Here is a 21748-nt window from a genome sequence, read left to right on the forward strand (position 1 = left end):
GAGAGAGAGAAACATTGATGTGAAAGGGACACATCGAGTGGCTGCCACCCGCATGACCCCAACCAGGGCCAGGGACAAACTGCAACCGAGGCACATGCCCTTGCGGGAACCGAACCCGGGTCTCTCGGGACTGCAGGCCGATGCTCTAACCTCTGAGCCAAACAGGCCAGGGCAGGTAAAATTTTTTAAATTAGTTTTAATATGAAATCTACTCTCCACCCCCGTAAGATTCCACATAAAAATCCCAATCTCTACTTTCCCTAGAAAAATGGAAAGACCTGGCAGCATTCCCACAGGGCAGCACTTGGCTGGGCTGAGCTGTCTGCCTAAGGTGGTACTTGCTTTCTAGTTTGCCGCAGACCCCACCACTCCCTTTTACCCCTGCCCTCCTGCACTCTCTGGGCCTCCCATCTGGCCTTTTAGGTACTTTGGTTTGCCCTAGACTAGGCGTTGGCAGAGTTTTCTGGTAAAGGGCCAGGTGGTCTGTCACAACTACTGTAACCTGAAGTTGTGAGGCAAAAGTAGCCCATGCATAAATGAATGGGCCTGGCTGTGTTCCAATAAAACTTTATTTACAAAAACATACGGCAGCCAGATTTGGCTCACAGGCCATAGTTTGCTGACCTCTGTTTTAAACCCTCATTTGTCCACGAGGCCCTGGACTCTGCTAGAACACGAGGTCCTTGGTCTGAAAGCTCGCTGAGTCCCCAGAGCATGGTAGGGCCTCAGGGAACCTAGGTGGGGTGGGGTGGACTTCAGAGAAAGGGGGCTGCAGCAGGAGACACCTGGGGTGCAGGAGACACCTGGCGTCATCCTCCCCACCTTAGGTGATGCTGCCTCCCGAGCTCACTCAGTCTCCGGGTGTTGGAATCTCCTGGGGCACTTGTTTAAAATTTCCCGGATTCCTGAGCCCAGACCTTTCAGAAGGGGGTTCAGTGACTCTGCAGCTGGGGGTCGGTCGGTCAAGTCCGTTCCCGGAGGCAGGCTGGTCTTGGCTCCAGAACACCTCTGGGCAGAAGTGGTGGCTGTGAGGGTGGCTGCCTCGGTGAGCCGGGCGTCCTGCAGCCCGGGATGCAGCCCCCAGCGAGGGCTGGCCAGCCTGAGAGCAGCCGGCCCTGCTCATCTGCGTTTCCGGCGGGGGGGGGGGGGGGTCGCAGGTGAGGAGACCCTGAGCCGGGGCTGGATGGCTGGTCCAGGGGCTTCGTCTGCTTTCTGAGTTCTCCTCCCGGTCACGCGCGCCCAGCGCTGGAAAGATGTTGGCCGAGCCGAAGGCAGCACTGAAGTCCTCTGCTGAGGACAGGATGGGGGGGTGGCACCCCCGTGTCCCAGCTGTGTTCTCCTGATAGGCCTCAGCCTTCGCGGCCAGGAGTCCTGGGGAAGGAAGCAAGGACAGGATGCAGCCTGCCTATCTCCCAGGCCCGGGGAGGCGGGTCCAGGAGCGGCAGGCTGAGGCTGGGGAGCACAGCCGACTCCACACTGACCGAATCCACACTGACCGGTACCAATGCAGCCTCTCCTTTCAAGGAGGACAGGCTCTGAGGACCTGCTGGGTGTGGGAAGGGACACAAACACGGCTGGGGGAGGGTGCGAAGAGGGCACTCCAGACTCCTGGGCACAAATGCCAGTTCCAAGGTCCAGAGGGACTGAGTCCAGCACCCTCACCCGCCACCACACAGGCCGCAGCTCCAGAGGTCCTGGTCAGAGCCCCAGCTGGGAAAGGAGAGTCCAGAATGTCCCGAGGGCCTTGCCAGGCTCCAGACACCAGGCACTGGAGACGCCCAATTCCACGTGCCCTCGGAGAGCTGGGCTGGGGCAGGACTGTGGGGACAGAGCAGGGCCCGTCAGTCCTGTCTGCGGGCCGGGCCAGGCGCCTGCCCCAGGGTCAGAGCAGCAGGCACAGCCGGCGGTGTTTCTGCCGCTGCGCTTTCTTCAGTGCGCTGAGGGCGACCTTGGCAGCCTCTCGGAAGACGTCCTCCACGTTCTCCCTGAACTTGGCGGAACACTCCAGGTAGAGGGCGGCTTGGATTTGTTGACAGGCGCTCATGCCCTGGGTGGGGGAGTGTCCAGCATTACATGAGGGGCCTGGCCTGGGGTGCCTCCCACAACCCCTGTGGGTTTGGGGCTGGCTTTAGGGCTGCCTGGCAGCAGAGGCCTCGGCGTGGGGCCCCTCTGGCTCCAGCCCGGGGCCAGTCCCCCCAGTGTGTGTAGATGGAACAGAAGGATCTATTTGGTGGCCCTGCTGGGAGAAGCCCCATCCTGGCCTCCCCCTCCCTCTCCGCGACCTCAGGCAGAAGCGGGGGTGCGTTCTGAGAATGGGGTGGTTTGTGTGGCTGCCAGGTCTGGGAGGAGGTGAGGCCTCAGGACAACAAGGGCTTCCTACATACATCTCTCTCCCTTCTCGAAAGCACCATTGAGGCAACTGAGCTTGCTATTAGGGGAAAAATATTTATTTCTAAAACAAATTTACTTTGATTAATGCTTATTCCCTCTTATTAAACTTTATTGGTTTTCCTTTGTGTCCCTTCTGTTCTCCACGCCTCCCCAGAAAGCCCAGGGCCAGGCTTTGCCCAGGCTCTCCTGCGCTCAAGGAAGCCTGCTGTCGTGCAAGGGCCTGTCCCGAGGGTCCCTCAGGGAGACGGGACGGGCTGGTGGCTAAGGCCCAGACCCTGGAGCCAGAGTGACTGGGATGGCATCCAGCTTCACTCCAGGTTAGCTGTGTGACCCTGGGCAACCTCTCTGGGTCTCAGTTTATCCCCTGTAAAATGGGAACACTAACTACCTGAGCCTCGTGGTTATAGGATTACGTGAAGTAAGTACAGTGCTCAGATAAGTGAGCGATCGATATTACATTGTTATTCTTAAAACCCTGTTTACTTCAGCTGTCTGAAAGGTGCCAAGGCACCCCATTTGCAGAGGCCAAGGGCCTGGGAGTGTTTTTGGCCACAGCTATGCTGAGGGACCTGGATTCCTGGTGGTGGTGATGGGGGGGGAAGCGAGAGGAGGGGAGGGGCCCTGGCAGACCTGCATGTAGGTGATGGGCTCAAGCTGGGCTGCCCGGAGCTTCCGCAGCTGCTCTTTGTCCTTCCTGAGGTCTGTCTTGCAGCCAATGAGCACCATGGGGGTCCCGCGGCAGAAATGCGTGACCTCAGGGAACCACTGTGGAGGGAGAGGCTGGGCATCAGGCTGGGGCTGGATCCGTGGTCCCCACCCCAGAGGCAGGCAGGCTGGGAGACAGGCCTCACCTTGATGAGGACGTTGTCATAGCTGGTGGGGTTCATGACGTCATAGCAGATGAGCACGAGGTGGGTGTTCTGGTAGGACAGGGGCCGCAGCCGGTCATAGTCTTCCTGCCCTGAAAACGGAGAGCAGATGGGGTCAGGGAGGCACCCCTTCCCTGCACACTGAGTCCCTGGTCTGGGCTCAGAAGGGCGAGGGGTCGGGGGCCTGCTGGACAAGCGAGGCATCTAGGCTTCAGTCTTGTCCTGTGGAGAACAGGTGGCAGCCCCCGTGCTGGGCGGCAGCAAAGATTACAGGGGAGAAAACCCAGGCCGTGTTCAGGACTGGGCCTGGTCACGGGTGCGTGCTGAAGGGTTGCTGGCAGTGATGCCGGAGCCGGTTCTCCCTGCCCCAGCCCCCAATCCTGGTGCCAGGCCGAAGGTGCGGACTCCGAAGCCACCAGCAGAGGAGGGTGCCCCCAGGCCGAGGGGTGCATGCCATTCTGGCCAGTGCTAGGCAGAGTAGGGGACAGCGAGCTCCACACCGGGACGGCCCACACGGCAGCGGGTCCCCGCCCCAGCACATCAGACACACCTGGGGGAAGAAATGAGCGCTCGGCCCCTGCCTGGCACCAGCTAGTCAGAACCCAGGGCTGGGCTGGGGCAGCGGCGGGTTTGTGTTTTGTTCTGTTTTAAATTTATCACTTCAAACTTACAGAAGAAGGGCAAAAGAACGCCCTTACTCGGATTCCCTGAGTGTGTTTCACTCCACTTGCGACATCTACAGAAACACCTTGGACCACATGCCAGGCAGGCACACACACGGGGCTCCTTCACGCGGAAATAGTGCCCCGGGGACTTTCTAAGGGCGCTCTGAGAACAGGACAGCCTCCCACACCAGGACGACTACCAAACTCGGGAAGGCGACCCGAAGCTGTTCCAGCCCGACCCGCTGGCCGCGTGCAGCTCCGACGCCCCCCAGGACTCTCCCCGGCCAGAGGCCGCGTGCTGCGCGTGGGCCCTGCACTCAGTGGTGGTCCTGAGACTCCCGCAGTGAGAGCTGAGAGCCTTTCAGGCTCACTAACCCCCCAGCACCTCTGCAGAGAGGCAAGGTGACTTTCAGCGGACATGGACACAGAGGCCCAGGAGTCCCCTGCTGGCCCCTCCTTCTCAAGACAAGTGGCCCCTCCACTGAGCACAGACAGGCCAGGGCCACCCTCTCTTCCCACTGGCTCCCCTTCAAACCAGGGACCCTGTAGCGGGCAGTGACTGGTTGCCACAGTCCTAACACAGCTGGGCCATAGGAGGACTGTCCACACTGTCATTCCGCTGAAACCTCCCTAACACTGGAGAAGGGGTGAGTGGTAGGCAGGGCCCAGCCCACTCGGACCCTCCTACCTTCACCCCAAAGCTGGAGAAGTCCTCAGACAAGGAGAACTGGCCCCGCGTGCTGTTCCAGCCATGCATTCCCCTTTCTGCCCCCAAACTCTCCATTCCTAACCTCTGTCCATGTCTTTCTAGACTGCTGCTGGCCAATAGGGTAGCCTCTAGCCCCCCATGTGGCTCTTTAAATTAACATTAAAAATTCAGGTGCTCCATTACACTAGCTACATTTCAAGTGATTGACTGGCACACAGGGCCAGTGGCTATTGGAACAGCGCAGGTATAGAGCGTTTCCTTCATTGCAGAAAGTTCTGTGGCACAGCATGGCACCACCCCCACAGGCCACCAGTGGTCTCCCATGCCACCTCCTCCCTGGTCTCCTACTGCCCCCCCCCCCCCTTTATCCTCACCCGAGGACATTTTTGCATTGATCTTCAGCTAGAGCGGGAAGGAGAGAGGGAGGAGGAGAGAGAGAGAAACATCAATGCGAGAGAGACACATTGACTGGCTGCCACCCGCGCCATCCCAACCGGGGCCAGGGACAAACTGCAACTGAGGTACGTGCCCTCAGTGGGAACCGAACCCAGGACTCTCTGGTCTGCGGGCCGACACTCTAACTGCTGAGCTAAACCGGCCAGGGCCTGCTGCCCCTCAATGAATCTATTCTCCACTCGGCAGCTGGATGGATCTTAAAAACACAAGTAAAATCCTGCCCTTCTCCCAACAGAAAGACCTTCAATGGCTCCCCACTGCCCTTTAATAAAATCTAAACATCTCCCGTGGTTCACAAGACCTGGGCCCACTGACCTTGACCTCATCTCCCTCCCGCCACACCCCTTGGTCACCACGGTCCAGTGCAGGTGGCCTCCTCGCTGCCCCTCAAACCCACCAAGCTCTGTGCCCTCAGAGCCTCTGCACGTCTGTTCCCCACACCTCGGGTGCTTTTCCCTCATGTGTTCTCCCCATTTTCTCTCTGGCGTTTTCTTTTCAAACATGCAGACTGACCATCCACATTATTTCCTTTTGCCTTCTATTTCTACTTAATAATAACACCACCCTACATTTTACGTACTTCTCAGAGGCGTTTGCCTGTAAATGATTAAGAAATCCTGCCCGGGCCGGTTTGGCTCAGCGTTTAGAACATCAGCCTGTGGTCCAGAGAGACCCGGATTCGGTTCCCGCTAAGGGCGCGTATCTCGGTTGCAGTTTGTCCCCGGTCCTGGTTGGCTTGTGCGGGTGGCAGCCACTCGATGTGTCCCTTTCACGTCAATGTTTCTCTCTCTCTCTCTTCCTCTCTCTCCCTCCCACTCTATCCTCATAAAAAATGAAAAAATGTCCTCAGGTGAGGATTAAAAAAAAAGAAATCCTGACAGCAACCATCTGATGACCTAGCCAGGGGACTTACAAACACTCCCATTTATACTGAAAGAAACTGAGTTTCAGAGCAGTGCAGTGACCTGCCCCTGGTCACTGAATCAGCGACTGAGCCAGGACTCACCCCCAGTTCGTTCAATTCCAAGTCCAGTTCTCCTGCAAACACACAGCGATCTCTTCTCTGCTCCGGGGCAGTGAAGGGCCGGCCTCCACGGTGCAGGGTGTGGCTCACACGTGCGCTGTAACACGTGCGTTCTCGTTCCCCTTGGGAAGTGTGGCCGAGAGGCCGAGTAGCTGGAAACGGGGCAGCTGGTCCCCACGGCTCTCCTCGGCTCGCCGGCTCGAAGCCCACCCTGCCTGTCTGTCCACAATCTGTATCGTGTGTGTACTTGTTCACTGCCTGTCGCCCTGTGGACTGTAAGCGCCCTGAGGGAGGGACCATGGTGCCCAGCAGGCGGCCTGTCGATACTGGCTGGTGGCTTTTTGACCCTGGTCACCTCTGGCACCTTGGAGACGAGGCCGAGGTGTGCCGCGGGGTTTGCCAACTGTGGCTGTGATGCTCCCAGCAGAAGGGACAGGGCAGAGGTCACTGCAGTGGGTTGACCTTGACCGGGGAAGTCAGGCTGAGCCACGCAACCTGAGACTCCCCCCTTACCCTTCTCATGGCTCAGCCCCCCTTTCCTTCAGGTCTGTAGAAGCGTCCCCCCCAGGAGAACGCTCTGAAGCACCGCCATCGCAGTGTGCCCGCCGCCCAGGTGGCTTTCTCTCTCTTCCTCGCACGGATGGCTGCGGGGCGGCACAGCGCGCTCCGGGCTTTCTTTTTGTTCTGTTTTGTTTTGTCTCCCCCTGAGGACAGGGGCCGAGTCTGCTACTCACTGTTGCCCCCGGGACACCGGGACACCGGCGAGCTCAGTCCCGCTTGGTCAGCGAGTGAACTGCCGAACGAGTGGGTTGGGGGAGAGCAGCGACGGTCCTGTGACTCTGGGCCCCTGGAGGGCACCGCACCTGTGTTCATCTGAGCTGCCACCCTGGGAAGTAAGCTGGGTGGGGACGGTTCTTCCTGTTAGGAGCCCACGTGACTGAGCGGGCAGTTTTCAAGGTCAAAGACAAGCTCCCTGGGAGCTGAAGCACCAACTCAGTCCCCAGGTCCGCGGTCAGCTGCCTGCCACGCCTGTCTAAAGGTACCGGTTCTCCCAGGACGCCTTCCCCAGCCTCCCCATCGGGAATTCACCCCTGGCCCTGTTTCCTCATCTGTGAAATGGGTATGTGAGGAGCAGGTGTTGACGACAGTCATCATGAAAATGGCTAGTGGTGCTCATCACAGGCCCCACTCAAAGCCCTCTGCCTGCACCAGCTCTCCGCTCCTCACTGTGGTCCTGTCCGGACCATTGCTACACTGTACAGATGCAGAAACCGAAACAGAAAGGCGAAGTGACTTGTCCACAGTCACACAGCTTAGAGGAAGCGTGGTAAATGACAGAAGACCATAGGCAGGACTCTTGGGGCGCCTCTCTCACTGCACCCCAAAGGACAGGGAGCTGTCCTCACCCGACAAACCCCAGACCTGACTAGGTGAGGAGAAGGCTACCAACACAGGTATCGCAAGAAGAGAGGGATTCTGGGAGGAGATGGGCAGCCCACCCAGATCCCAGCTCCTCCTCCGGGATGTCCTCCTGGCTTGACTGTGCCTGGCTCGGCTCTCCCCGGGGCTCAGAGTGGGCCCCTGCTCGAGAACCAGCCCTGCAGATAGACTTCCTGGTGCTGTTGACCTCAAGTCTCCTTGGGAGGGGTGGAGTGTCTTAGACGCCTCCTGTGTGAGTCAGGAGGGCCAGGCAGCACTCAGAGTCATGTTGCATGACTGTGGCACCTTCCCTCTCTGGGCCTCAGTTTCTTTATCTGGAAAAGGGGGAGATAACTCTGCCCTGATATTGGAAGTAAAGGACTTGCAGGCTGAGCAATGCTGGGCCAAGGTGAGGGACTGCTACTGTGGCTACTCCGGAAACAGAATCTTCCAAGGAGCGGGGTTCTTGGGGGCGGGGGTTCTCACCCTGGCTCCTTAGACCCACAGCCTCATGGGGTCCTGCGGCCACAATGCGGTATCATTACCCTCCTCGTTTACCCACAGTAGTGTCAGGGCTCAAAGGGGCCAAGTCGCCTGTCTGTGAGCATACAGGTGCCCGCTGTGGCTCTGCAGCCGGGCTTCAGATGTTAAACCAGCAGCAGCAGTTCTGTGCAAGAGGAGGCACTGGGTCTGGCGAGGACAGGTCTGTGGGGCGGGGAGGAAGCGAAGCTCCCACCTCACCAGACACACTTCCCCTGCGGGAAGGAGCTTGGCTGCGGCCGTCATCCTCCCGGGGCAGGGGTGCTACGGCATGGCACGGGACTGACAGGAGAGGATGTCATCAGGCCACAGTGGTCCTCAAATCGCTGGCAGGTGGGCCCCCGCTCTGGCCAGGGCGTTGGTCTGGGGATGGGTGCAGGCAGCCTGAGAAGGGGAAGCTTCCAGAAAAGGAACCCACTTTCACTGGTGCCCTGGGGCCCACCACCTGCACGGCCCCCCCGGAGACTGCAGTAGCTGAGGCCCGGGTAGTGCCAGCCCACAGCTGAGAGCCGGTTCTGAGGTGACGGCCCCCAGATTCGGCCCCCGAGCCTCTGTGCTCCTGGCTCCCAGACACCCTTCTTGTCCCTGATTCCTTGTCTTAGCAAGTCCTCTGCCCCCCACTTTCCCTAGTGTTGAGAAGGAAACCACAGCTCTCCACCTCCCTGGGCAATCCCCACCCCATCTCGTGACACCCCAACTCGGGTCCCACCCCAAGGCTCTGATAGCTCCGTATCTGGTTGGTGTCTTAACGCCCCACCTCGCCTCTGCCTCCCCAGGAAACTTCAGACCTCACCACAGCTTCCTGTCTCTGCGGGTGTCGGGCCACAGCGTGGCTGCCAGGGCAGTGGGTGCTCACAGACCCTGCCCACTTCGGCTGAGCACCGAGTGCTCTCCCACCCCCCACGCTCCCTCCCACCACTGCGTGTCTGCGGCTGCTTCCACAGGACGGAGACAAGTCGGGGGGTGGCATCCCCGGGGGCCCCTGTGGCGCAGGTCCTAGGTGTGGGGAAATTCAGTCTTCCTGGAGCCAACCCTGTGCCAGGGCTCCGGTCACCACTGGCTGGTTGGAAAGGTGCCACCTCCCGACCCCACCGCAGGGTCCAGCCCATCAGGTTTTAGAATCTTCTACAACAACTTTACTAGACGCATCTCCACCTCGGTCCCTCCCCACACTGCTGTCTCCCTCTTTCTAGTTGGTCAGCTCGCCATCCTTTCCTAACACGTTCTCCAGACAGCGGTGCCCCTGCAGGTAGAGGTGAACGTCAAACACAGGGCTTCTCCAGGAAGGGGCTCTGCATCTGGGTTTCCTCTTCGGTCATCTCACAAGCCTCGCTCTGGGACGAGCACCTGGTGTCCCCTCCACTCTCCTCCAAACAGCGGGACACCGTGAGGGAGCAAGCGTGCTTTTTCTCCTTGAGTATCCCTCCCTGGGCTGACCTGCTGGGTGTGGGGCTTGTCCACTCCCCGGGACTCCACCGAGAGGGTGGGGTGGGGAGCTGCACCCTTGCCCAGAGCCAGCCCCTGTGCTAAGCGCCGCATATCACAAGGACCTGATTTGATCTCACAATTGTTCTAGCCCTGGTTACAAAGGCGGAAGCCGAGGCCCAAGCACCCCCTGACACCCAGCCAGGGGAGCCTGCAGCAAAGCCCAGGTCTGACTCCAGAGCATTATCACTGCCCCGGGTGCTTGAATGATTCTGACAACTCCCTCCCTCTTGAAATAGCTCTTAGAGCAACTCCTTTCTTTTTGTAATCCTCCCTTGAGAATATTTTTCCATTTATTTTCAGGTAGAGTGGGAGGGAGGAAGGGAGAAAGAGAAACACCCCGCAGGACCCTGACCAGGGCCAGGGGACCAACTGCAACCGAGGTACCTGCCCTTGACGGGAATCGAACCCTCGACTCTTTGGTCTGAAAGCTGATGCTCTAACCGCTGAGAAAAACCGTCCAGGGCTACAAATCCTTTCTTGAAACAAGTAGAAGCTTTCTAGACTTTCACTTGACAACCTACCCTTACATGTTTCTTGAGCATCTTTCTCTGAGCAAGACCAGGAGTGGTCCTGCTGGGTCTGAGGGGCGAGGCAGCCGGGAACAGCGGACTGGGGACCCGAGAGGAGAGACACTTCCCCTGCACCCTGCCTGTCCTGCCAGCACCCCACCCACAAGGTGGGGCTAAGGAACCTGCCCCTCCCCTCCCTGGGCCCCAGACAGGAAACATGTGAAACTAAAAGTGTCCCACATACATTGGTGATTTTACTGCTCTTGTGGCCACACCCTTGGGAATTCCTCAGAAGTAGGTGGAGGCTCATCCCTGTTCTGGGGGCAGCCCCGCAGGGCCTTCCTCCAACCAGAGGGGAAGGTCCTTAGAGGCTGCTGCACAGGCAGTGGGGATGCACCTAAATAGCAAAGCCTGCCAGAAGTCAGAGGAGGAGTCTGGGGCTGGGACAGGCAGCCCCTTCCCAGACTCTCCAGGTAAAATAAGATGCTGGTGGCAGCTTGGGGAGGTGGGGGAGGAGTCTGGGGCTGGGACAGGCAGCCCCTTCCCAGACTCTCCAGGTAAAATAAGATGCTGGTGGCAGCTTGGGGAGGTGGGGGAGGAGTCTGGGGCTGGGACAGGCAGCCCCTTCCCAGACTCTCCAGGTAAAATAAGATGCTGGTGGCAGCTTGGGGAGGTGGGGGAGGAGTCTGGATTTTGGCTCCATCCAAGGCCAGTCTGAGACTTCACCTCATACATACCAGGCTTGCCTGGAGAAGGGGCACCTGATGACAGGGTGCCACCCAGGTCACTAGACACTGAGTCACAGAAGCTGAGTAAGGCCCCAGCTGGGAATCCTGACCTTTGCTCCCCAGTGTTTATTCAGCTCAGAGGAGAGCCTAGGGAAAGATGGAAACTCCCTGAGAGAAGGCAGTGCCGCCTCCCCCCCCCCACCAATGTCACCCACATCCTCTCATTGGCCGAGCTCCTCCCACAAATCCCCCCACAACAGGACTCTGCTGACTGCCGCAGGTGGCATAAATCCACTAGGAGCTGCAGGTGGCAGACAGAGCCTCAGTCTGACATTCCCTGGAGCTCAGCTCCTTCCTCGGTGCCTGGTTGCTTCCAGGGAACCAGGAAGGCACAGGACTGTAGCCACAGAATCCTAGAGCCACAGGCTCAAAACTGCAGACCACAGAATTCCAGAATTACACACTAGCCCACGGAACCCCAGAAGCGTGGGAATCAAGTTTTGAGTCCACAGGACCCTGGAGCCTCAGGGCTATAGGCTAGAGTATTCTAGAAGCACAGGACCCAGAGACGCAGGCCACAGAATCCTACAGAGGACCCAAAGCTGCAGCTCACAGAATCTTAGGAGACCACAGCAGATCACACACGAAATCCCGGCTCCGTGGGAAACAGAAGAAGCTCATAATTTTCTAGAACCACAGGGGAGGAGCGAAGCCGTGGGCTCTCAATACATCAGCACTGGATGGTGGTCCAGGAGCCCTCCTCATCCAAACACCCTCCTTTCACAGATGGGGTGTCGGAGGTCCTCTATGCCACCAGGGCCACCCAGCCAGGGGTGGTCAACCGGCTCCTGGCCAGCACCCCTCCGCTGCCTCCAGGCGTGATGGGCTGTCAGGGCCTCGTGGTGATGCCCGGAGGGGAAACCCTCTGGGCGGGGGGAACCCTCAGGGCGCACCGGGGACCCTGGGTGCGCAGGCGCACTCACCGGCGGTGTCGTAGAGGTTCAGGGTCACCTCCTTGTTGCCCACGGTCACGCTGGCCGAGTACTTCTCGAACACGGATGGGGCGTAGTGCTGTGGGACACAGGGCAGGGCTGGCTCTTAAGGAGTGCGGCGGGGCCCCAGGGTCCCAGGGGCCGGCCGGACTCCCCTCGTACGCCCCATCTTCGCCTCATCCGGCTCAGTCCCCTCACGCCGCTAGGCTCTGGAATTCCCGAGGGGGCGCCCCAGGGTGGCGGGGTGGCGGGGTGGCGGCCGCCTCGCGCCCGGGACCCAGGGCCCGGCTCGGGTGCAGGCTCAAGGCCGTCCCTCGCCCCAGGGGTCCCCAGCCCGTCCCCCCTTCCCCATCCTACGCGCCTCCAGGCCCCCACCCTCCGCCGGGCTCACCTCGGGGAAGGATCCCTTACTGTACACCATGAGCAGCGAAGTCTTGCCGCAGCCGCCGTCGCCCACGATCACGATCTTCAGCTCCTTCCTACCCGGGCCGGGGGCGGCCGTGGGGGTCGGGGCCCCGGGGGCGTCCATATCCCCGAGCCGGCGGCGCAGACAGCGGCGCGCCGGGCAGAGCGCTGGGGCCGAGCTCGCAGACGGGGGCGGGGCCAGGGCAAGTCCCGCCCCCTGCCCAGCCGGCACCGCCCCTCTCGGGCACCCCGGGCGCCCTCCCAGCCTCCGTTACCTTCCTGCTAGGGTACCAGCCGGGGGCATTCGCCTCACTCGCAAGGAAACTGAAGCCACCGAGACACGGGGTGCTCAGCCGCAAACGCAGCGCCTACCCCCTCCCCAGCTCATCGGGGCGCACCGCCCACCCCTAGTCAAGACCCAACGTTTCCGCCGCTTCTCGTGGGGCACCCCTAATTGGCAGGCCCCTCCTTCTATCAAGGGCTCTTTGATTGGCTGGCTTGGGCAGGGGCTCTTTGATTGGCGAACTGTTCCCTCCCCACCGCAGCACCCTGGTTCGTGGAGCCTTGGTTTCCAGCTTTGGGGGCAGCCCCGGAGCGTGGCCCTGCTCCGGCCGGGTGACCCGAGGCAAGTCGGCCTCTGACCTGTGTCCCCACAGGAGGTAGGTGGGTGGTGCCAGAGGGATGCTGGCGTGGGAGCTGCCTCTGCCCACCTGGTCTGGGTCTCCCGGCGCCGGTGTGGGTGCGGGTTGGGGGTGGGGAATAGTGGTTCCGCTTACCTACCCCCGCCTCCCGAGGGGCGCAAGGTGGACTTCTGGCGCCCCCTGCCGGGCGGCAGGTGAGCGCCCGCATCCCGCCGGCAGGAGGAGCCTCCTCCTAGCTGGGCTGGAGGCGCTAATCCAGCAGGGCTAGACCGAGGGAGGGCGGGGAGGCCCGGGTAGAGCGAGCCGAGGTCAGCTGGGCCCCGCGTCCATTCTGGAGACTGACGATCCTACTTCCACCCGGGAACTCAAGTGCTCAGCCAGCAGCCCCCCAACTTGCGAGCATTCGTTCCAACCCGCCCACCCCCAGACGCAGGTACTACAGGGCGGCTGGCTGCCACCCCCCCCTATCCCTGCGACCCTGGGCTGACTTCCGCTCCACAAGCCAGGCCGCTGGAGGGAGTGGCGGGCCCCAGGAGCAGCTGAGCAGCAGGCGGGTTAGGCACCGGGGCAGGGCCAAGTGAGCCACCGGGTCCTCCCAGCTGGGGTAGGACCTCTGGGAGTTTCCTCCGAAAGGGGCTGGCAGGACCCAGGATCTTACCCCTACCCTCCCCGAAGATGACCAATTTTCAAGTTCTCAGAAGAGATGAGGTAAACTTTGCTTCAGGGAGGAAATTGCCAACCTGGCAGTTCCATAAATGTCGCGTTAAGGTTTTCAGCGAATACAAGCAGGGTCTGACCACCAGAGGGCAGCAGCGACCGCCCACGAAGCCCCAAAAGAGTCGGAGCTGGGAAGAGGAGGTAAGTTAAAGCCCAGTTTCAGGTTGTTAGGTGGAAGCCCTACCCTGTCACCAAGCCAGATGGCCCGCTGGATCAAGCACCCCTAGAAAAATTTACAGCAACTCATTCATTTTTTTTTTTTTTGCAACACAAGTTTATTGAGAGGCAATTGTGTTCCTACCTGTAAGGAGCTCAGAAAAGGTTGGTAGCTGGGTGGTACATGAACTAAGCTTGGCAGTGTTGGGAGGGTGGGCCAGGTAGACACAACCTGGGCAAATGCACGGTGGCTGGAAAACCCCAGCAGGTTTGGCAGTGGCTGGGGGAGAGGAGGGAGGCCGGATGCTGTTATCACGGTAACCAGGGTTAGATTATAGAGGGCCTGGCTGCTGGGCTCAAGCTGGGGGCACTGGACAGAAGGCTCCTGGACTGGCCCAGCCAAATCTGGACCCTCAAGCTCTCTTCGGTGACCACTGAGGAGCTATGATTGGCTGGTGAGGCAGCCTGAAGTTGTCAGGAGAAGGGACCAGGTCCAGAGATAAGTAAGAAATGACCCCAGGACCCCAGGAGGAGGGAGAGGATGGAAGAGGGTTTTGCGTGAAAGGAGTGAGAACCACTTATCTTTGCAGCCTTATCTCAGGCCTGGCCCCACAGCAGACCCTAAAGCCATGGAGACTGGGAGAATGGGAGGGGGAGGGGGCTGCCTCATCTGGGAGGGGTCTGGGGAGAATTCACCTAGAAAAGCCACCCCTCTGAGCAAACTATGCCACGGGAAACTGGGTTAACGACACAAGCCTGTGGGAGGACTCCTGACCATCCTCGCTCCTAAGTTTCCACCTTCCATCTGAGAAATGGGGTTGCAATTTTGACTTATGACAGAACAAACCACTTACACAAAGCTGAGGGGAGAGGAAAAGTGAGTCTTTCCAGCCCTGCCTGGGTCCAGGCAGAACAGCTGACACTGGCCCGACTGCCCACCTACCCCTGCCTGGCCAAGAGGCTGGCAGAACCCCAGCCCCAGCCGGCCTGGAGTGTTTCATTTGGACCCAGCTCCAGTGGTGGTGTAGGGGCTGGATCTGTAGCTAAAAATACCCCACAGCCAGGCCAGCTGCTGGAGCTTCCTGGGGTGGCAGAGCCAGGGCAGGCCAGCCGAGGAGCTGGGCACACCCACATGCCTGGGGGCCCTGCTTCCTTACCTGTGAGATGCTCTGAGGACCCATGTCATTCTCCTTTTATTCACCAGGAGGAGTTCCTGGAGAGATTTAGGAAAACAAGAAAGATACTTTAAACTGGTCCTTGCCACGGAGCTGTTGAGACACAGACACCAAGGGGAGCTGGCCAGGTGGCATTTGTGGGGTGAACTCATTTGGCCTCCGCCACAGCGTGGCCAGCTGAGCCCAGGAGAGAAGGTGCCAGATCCATTTCTGTCTTCTGAGGGTCAAGTGTGGCCAGCATAGGTAGGATGGTTAATGACATGCCTCTGACTTCCACTTTCCTTGTGCCTCAGAGCATCCCGAGGTCATCTGCTCCTGGTGAGGCTGAAGACACAGCCTTCACAGACCATCCTGTGAGGTCCCAGAGAGGGGAGGTGGCCCAGGGTGGCCTGTGGAGTCACTGCCATATGAAAAGCTCCCCTCACAAAGCCAGACTCAGAAACAGCTCAAAAGGCTATCTGCCAACTTCCTCCTCCTAGTTCACACGGGGAGACCACTGCTCTCAGAGGGTCAGGGACCTGCCAAGGTCACTGGCCAGACGGAGACAGCAGTGGACCCAGATGGCCTTGAGATGGCAGGGTGCCTCTCTTCACAGTCCACGCAGCTGCGTCTCCACCCAGAGGGTCCAAAAGGTCATATTCCATGCTGGGGCCCTCGGTAGCTGGGACGGAAGAGGCAGGACCCCGGCGTCCAGTAGTAAGGCAGGTCTGGCAGCCTCCGGGCCTCCGTCACCAGCGGCCCGCCCTTCCGCTGGCGTGGCCCTCTCCAGGCAGCCCCACCGGCTTGGCGCCAGGAGCAGCCCCGCCCATCGCCCCCTGCGTGACCGGTGGGCGGAGCCGCCCTCGGGGCAAGGAGGAATGACAGCTTGCCCTGCCCCTCCCTGCCCCCAGGGGTGATGGGGTGGGGGGTGGGGTAACAAAATAAATTAGAAAGGGTGAAAGAGAAATGGAAGCAGCGAAGAAAAGGTATAGAGGCCGATCCTTCCGGGTCAGGGGGACACCTCTCCCTTCCAAGAATCACACCCAGACCACAGTTCAGCACCTAATTGCTCCCTAATTGGTCCCAGGGCGGGAGTGGAAGAACTGGCTGTGGCCCTCCAGGCAGCTGCTGAAAGGGGAGGGTTTGAATCAATCACTGAACAATTCCAAGCCCACAGCAGGTAAAGACCCCAGGCCTGGCAACCATCAGGGCTCTATCCTAAGGGACACAGGACACCCTTAGGCGGCTGAACGGTTCAGGGAGGATTAAAAGGGCTGAATAGGCTCATCACTGTCGGAGCTGAACTTAAACCCGAGGTCTGAGGCCAGGGAGGTAGGGAAGAGGCTCATCAAGTTTTACAAAGAGCTTTCCCCTCTCCCCTTATGCCAGGTAAGGCGGGAGGGAGGCTGGTGTCAGGTGCAGGGGGGTGCACCCCTTTATCCTCAGCAAAGTACAAGACGGACCTCACCCAGCTCATCTGGAACTGGAGGCCAAGGCATGGCAGTCAGAAGGAACTAAGCACCACTAGGATTACTTTCAACCAGACTGCTTTCCCAGCCCCCGGCAGTGATGCCAGCAGACAGCTGGCACAGGAGGGAGCCCAAAATAACCCAGACAGCTGGGGCAAGGGGGTGCCACGGACACAGGCGCTGGCTGTTAGTCAAGACACCTGGAACCCTGTCCTGGCTGCCTGTGGTGACCTCCTGACCTTGGGTGAGTCATTTATATTCTGGGGAGGGGGTGTGTGTGACCCCAAGTCATGACTGATCATGGAGCAGGGGGCAGGCCACCATCCCGACTCAGACTACAAGGGCAGAAGGATGCAGCCTGCCAGCCTTCCACAGGCTTCTTTCCCTTTGCCCTGAGGCTGAGCCACGTGCTCCCGGGTGGGCCAGTGGGGGAGGGGCTGGAAGGAAGCCCAGCCTCCACTCCCTGCAGCCAAATCCGAATGGAGGCGAATGAGTGTGAAGCCTGAGAGTGAGGCCAGCCCCCTTAATTCTCCCAACACCCTTTTCAACATGCATCATTATCATTTTACACCGGAGACTCGCCCAAGGTCACCAGCACTGGAGATTCAGGCCCACAGCCGCCTGACTTTAGAGCCTCCCTTGATTAAGCACCAAGATGCCCACAACAAAATTTCAGGGTCAAGCCCTAAACGCCCCCAAACCTCACATTAGCCCTTACACATGAAAGTGGGCAGGGCTGATCTGATACAGAAGCCAAGCTGTGAGCCAAACGGGGGAGGCAGTTCAATCAGTGGCACCTGGACCCAAATGGTTCATCAAAGTCATCACACACTAGCGACCACATGGGGGAGGGGGCCAGAGATCAAGGACCTCACTGTCTCCAGCTGTGGAGCTTCCCAGAGACAAAGAGGATGGGAAACTGCGGGCACAGCTTGTGTTAGGAGAACGAGGAGAGTTGCCATTATTATTAGGCCAACGACTCTGTGCCAAGCACTGAGCTCGCAGCCTCACACCACCACAGGTGTTACCTAGCCTGGGTTCTCAAAACGTGTCCCTAGAGAATTAGCACCACCTGGGGACTTATTAGAAATGCAAGTTCTCAGGCCCCACGTACTGAATCAGAGGACTGGCCAAGAATCAGTTCTACTGTGTGACTGGGACGCATGCTTGTTTGAGAGTAACCGACCTAGCCCCACTCAGAGCTGGGCTCAGACTGTGCGGCATGTGCAAGGTAGCAGCAGGTGAATGACTAGCCAGTTTGTGCAACTCTAGAAACGGCTCATTTTGGTGTGTTGGGGAGGGAATCTGGGAATTCCCAGGAAGCAGAAGAGGCAAGAAATCTCTTAGAGGAAGCTGGCCCAGGCCTCTGATCCTGTGCTTCACCTCAAGAGCAGCCAGCTATCGGAGAAGAGGCCAGCTCATACAGTCACCCCACACGCCCCCACTGGAGGCAGGAAGGAAGGGCCAGAGCAGGGCTGGGCTTCCTGGTAGCAGAGGTGTCTTTCAGAGGCATCCAGGGCCCTCCCCCCACCGCAAAACACCACTGGGAAACACTAGCCAGTACGGCTTCTCCTGTGCTACTAAATACGGCAGAGAATTGCATGCCCCAAACTCCTGACAACAGAAGCTGACAGGCGGGGATGGATAGGCCCAGCAGGCCGCCGATTTCACACACACACACAGTCCCACACATGGAGGGGTGGGGGGAGGAGGGGCGGGGCTGCAGAACCAGCCAAACGGGTTTGAAGTGTCCGCCCTCTCAGGGCTGGTGGCCAAAGCCCCCCAAATCTCCCTTGCAGGTTGGGAAAGGGCTCACACCTACCTTAGTAGGCTTGTCAGAGTCAAACTAAGCCTGCTCAGCTGTTCAGAGGAGATCGGTCCACTCTGGGGGTACCGGCATGTTGCCCCTTCTCTGGCCAAGAGCCTGGGGGTGGGAGAAGCCAGAGGGTTTGTTAGGGAGTTGCTGGCGACAAACAAGGCAGGATCTCCCGGAGGGAAGGGGATCCTTACAAATGCCTCCCCCTTATTCCTAGCTGCCAAGGCGCCCTAACTCTGGAATGGTTAAGGGGTGGTGGTGGCTGATTCACCATAGGTTCAGCCCGGGCGACAAGCAGCAGGAGGCGACTAATCTGCATTTCCAAAGGCCCGCCCCGTCCACATCCCCTCCCCCACCAAGGGCCAGAGAGGTGCGTTTACCCCGGAGCCCTCCGCCTGGGGGGACCCGGGGGAAGGCCCGCTCAGCCTGCCCAGGCCTCAACCCCCACCTCTGCCTCTAGAGAGCCGGATTGGAAGGCCAGCTCTGCACGCACGACCACGTCTGGCGTCGGTGGCTTCCGTGAGGGCCTCACGCCCGAACTGGGGACAAAGGGGGCCCCTGTGCCTGGGGCTCGACTATCAAAGGGCAGTTGCAGCCAGATCTAGGCGCCGAGGCCGCGTGTGCAGCGTGGGGTCAGGGGGCGGCCTCGAGGCCCTGGTCGGCCCCCGAGTCCTTTACTACTGGCTGCTGCGCGGGAGGGAGGGGAGCAGGCCTCCTGGTGCCCGCGAGGGCTCTCCCACCCGGGTGCGGGGTCCGAGCCAGCTGGGCCACCCGGCCTCGACGTCGAGGCCTCGGGGCCAGGGGCGTCCACGCAGGCGGCGGCCAGGAGCGTGGGCGACAGCGCGCCGGCCTCCCCTCCCCCCGGCCCGCCGCCTCCCGCCTCCTCCCGCCTGGCGCAGCGGCCGCCACCGCCCGAGCCGCGGGCGGCGCGCGAAATGGCGCCGTTCTGCTCGCCTCGCCCCGCGGGGCCGGCGCGGAAGCCCCGGCGCGCGACGCCCTCGGGCCTGGGGGCCCCGCAACGGCCTCCGCGAGCAGCCCCCGGCCCGGGCGCGGGGCCCCGCGGGCTCCGGGCCCGGCCGAGGCCACCCGCCTGCCCGGGGCCCAGCTCGACAGGGACGCAGGGCGGAAGGACGAGAGCCGGCCGGCGCCACCCGCCCCTCGTCCCGCCCGGCCCCGGCCCCGGCCGCCGGCTCTGCTCTGAACCTGAAAATAAACTCGTGTTGGGAGGGAGGAGCGAGCGCGGCCGGGCCGCGGGCGCCGGGCGCCGGGCGGGAGGTGCTGCGTCATGGTGCCAACATGGACGCCGGCCTTTGTCCTTTGTGCTTCGGCAGCGCAGGCGCGCCCGAGCCCCGCGCCGCGCGCAGCGCCAGACCCCACGCCGAAGGGCGAGCAGAGGGGCCCTGGGCCTGGCGGGGCCGGCTCCTCGGCCCCTGAGTACCCCCGTCTCCGAAGCACTTCAAGTGACTCCCCACCAAGGCTCAGACCTACAAAAGCGCAGGCAGCTCCATGGACGCCCGAGGCCGCGGGGGGAGCCTCTTCTCGCCTCCCGGGCAGAAGGGGCAGAAGGGTCCGAAGAGCCCTCCTCGGCCCCCAACCCCTCCCGGACCCGGCTGTCAAACACAAAGCTCCAGAAACCTCCTTCTCCCCTCGGCTCCCACACATTTGCAGCCCTTGGCCTGCTCGGAAAAAAAAAAAGATTTCCTCGAAGGGGCAAAAGGCACTTTTTAAAAAAAAACAACAACAACTTACCCGCTCAGCCCGGTGCCATGGAATCTGGAAGATCAAGCTGGGCGGAGGCTGGGGAGATGTTATTGGAAAAAAATATCTTTGTGGGGAGTTGTTTAGTTGGGAGTATTTGGGGGAAATGGTGGTGCCTTTGTTGTTGTTGTTACCTTTTTGTAAGTTACACTCTCATGGCATTTTTCTGCTCCTTCCACTTCGGTAAACTTTCCAGGGTTGGGTTGGCAAAAGGCGGCTTCGCTGAGGACTGTTTACTGCTCTGGATATAGCAATGGTGTGACCGTCATTAAGAGACAAAAGGCGAAAACACAGTCAAATCAAACAAAAGGCAAAAAGACACGCGGCCATCCCAACCACCATAGAAAATACCCGCGAGTTAACGTTGGTGTTTGGCTCGAACCAGCCAGGACTTGTTTTCCAGTTTTAATCTAGTTTCCTGTGACGGCTTTTAGTCTCTTACACAAAGAGGTCTTCCTTTCCCTCACCCACCCCTCTACTAAGACCAGAAAAACAGAGCTGTTTTCCTTCAAATAGATCGATTTTCAAAGAAAGTGTACATGTTACTGGGAAGAAAGCTGACTAGCATTTATTGCTGTAAACATTCTCAAAAGCTTAAAGCTAACGCCTTAGCTTTTATAAAAGCAAAATCGTCTAAAAGCATTTTAACTGGCTTAGACAAGAGCGACAAAGACATACATGCAGATGAAGGTTCAGAAAATTCAGGACATCTCAGCAACATTAACATGAAAACTGCGCTGCGTAAGGACAGAATGGATTGGGTACTTACAATGTAAAAGGTTTTTAAAAACTTAAAAGAGTAACAACTGCTTACATTTTTTTGTTGCTGCCACTTCGCTAGTCCTAAAACTATACATTGAAAACATTACCTTGTTAAAAAAAAAAAAAAAAGAGAGAGCAGAAGGAGTTAATAAGATGGCCAGGTTTAAGTGTTTAATAGAGGAAACTATATATATTTAAAAATTTATTGTTCAGTCAAGAGAATACAGATTAAGACAGCTCCAAGCTCCCCACCACCACCCACCCAAGAAAAAAAAAAGAGGAAGAAAAAAATATGTCATTTACTTAGGTTTTTTGGAATTCAAAACTGTTAACTGCTGACATTAATGGTGTGCTATGACCTAGTTATACAAGACAAAGATGGATTCCAAGTCATAAGGAAAAATCCAGATCTTTTTAAAAAGTCTTCTTCATTCTTCCAATTGTGAGTCCTTTAGCCTGTTGACAAATGTTAAACACAACACTGAGGCGTCCTGAACTGGATGGTGGAGTCAAAGGAAAAACATTCCCCATTTGCAACAAAGGAAAAACCCACTTGGCCATTTAATTCCATTGCAGAAAAATGGCTCCCCTCATCTGTTGGCCTCTCCTTGGTGTCTGATGAAGGATGTTTTGAGATCAGCGTCTAATAACTCAAGCCCTATAGAAGGCGCGCGCTGATTGGCTGCCGCGCCCTGCCGCCCTGCTCCAGCCAATTACCTACCCACTGCCAAATTACAAACCCCGAAAAGAGCCCCAATATGAAATACACCACCCCGAAGCCCCAGCGAGGCGGCTCGTCGCCTCGGCCGCCCGACACGGGAGGCAGAGGGGGCTGCAAAGGCGTCCTCGCGAAGCCCGGGAGCCTAGGAGTTGAACTCACAAGATGGAAGCCGCGCGCTGATTGGCCGCCGCCACTCCCGGACCTTTAATAAAGAAAGGGGAAGGAAAAGATAAATGCAAAAAAGGGGGACTCTCTCCTCTGCTGGTGGCTGGAGGAAGAAGGGGGTGGGGGGAAGAGAAGCATGTGTTCTGGACAATTACAGGGCTCTGCTCTCCAAAAATAAAAACAGAGCAAAAAGC

At 59.0% G+C, this 21748-nt stretch overlaps 1 protein-coding gene and 1 long non-coding RNA gene across 3 annotated transcripts; both read right to left on the reverse strand.

The window, feature by feature from the left end:
• Positions 1-266: 266 nt before the first annotated feature.
• RHOF (ras homolog family member F, filopodia associated) lies at positions 267-12346 on the reverse strand. Its single transcript, XM_036276349.1, has 5 exons — positions 12182-12346; positions 11782-11869; positions 3243-3352; positions 3022-3156; positions 267-2047 (listed from the first exon to the last, which is right to left on the reverse strand). Exons 1-5 carry the CDS (start codon positions 12317-12319, stop codon positions 1883-1885), a joined length of 636 nt encoding a protein of 211 aa, XP_036132242.1. The 5' UTR covers positions 12320-12346; the 3' UTR covers positions 267-1882.
• Positions 12347-13807: 1461 nt separating this feature from the next.
• On the reverse strand, positions 13808-21330 carry LOC118639814. Of its 2 annotated transcripts, XR_004961299.1 has the most exons (7): positions 21222-21330; positions 20972-21124; positions 20721-20775; positions 20041-20147; positions 18155-18256; positions 14867-14922; positions 13808-13989 (listed from the first exon to the last, which is right to left on the reverse strand). It is a non-coding gene; the product is annotated as an uncharacterized LOC118639814 (long non-coding RNA). The 2 variants fall into 2 exon arrangements; XR_004961298.1 differs by lacking the exon at positions 13808-13989 and having other exon boundaries at positions 14009-14922; positions 21222-21324.
• Between the last annotated feature and the right edge of the window lie 418 nt (positions 21331-21748).

Source organism: Molossus molossus, unplaced genomic scaffold (genome assembly GCF_014108415.1).
Source record: "Molossus molossus isolate mMolMol1 unplaced genomic scaffold, mMolMol1.p scaffold_m16_p_22, whole genome shotgun sequence".
Taxonomy (NCBI): Eukaryota; Metazoa; Chordata; class Mammalia; order Chiroptera; family Molossidae; genus Molossus; species Molossus molossus.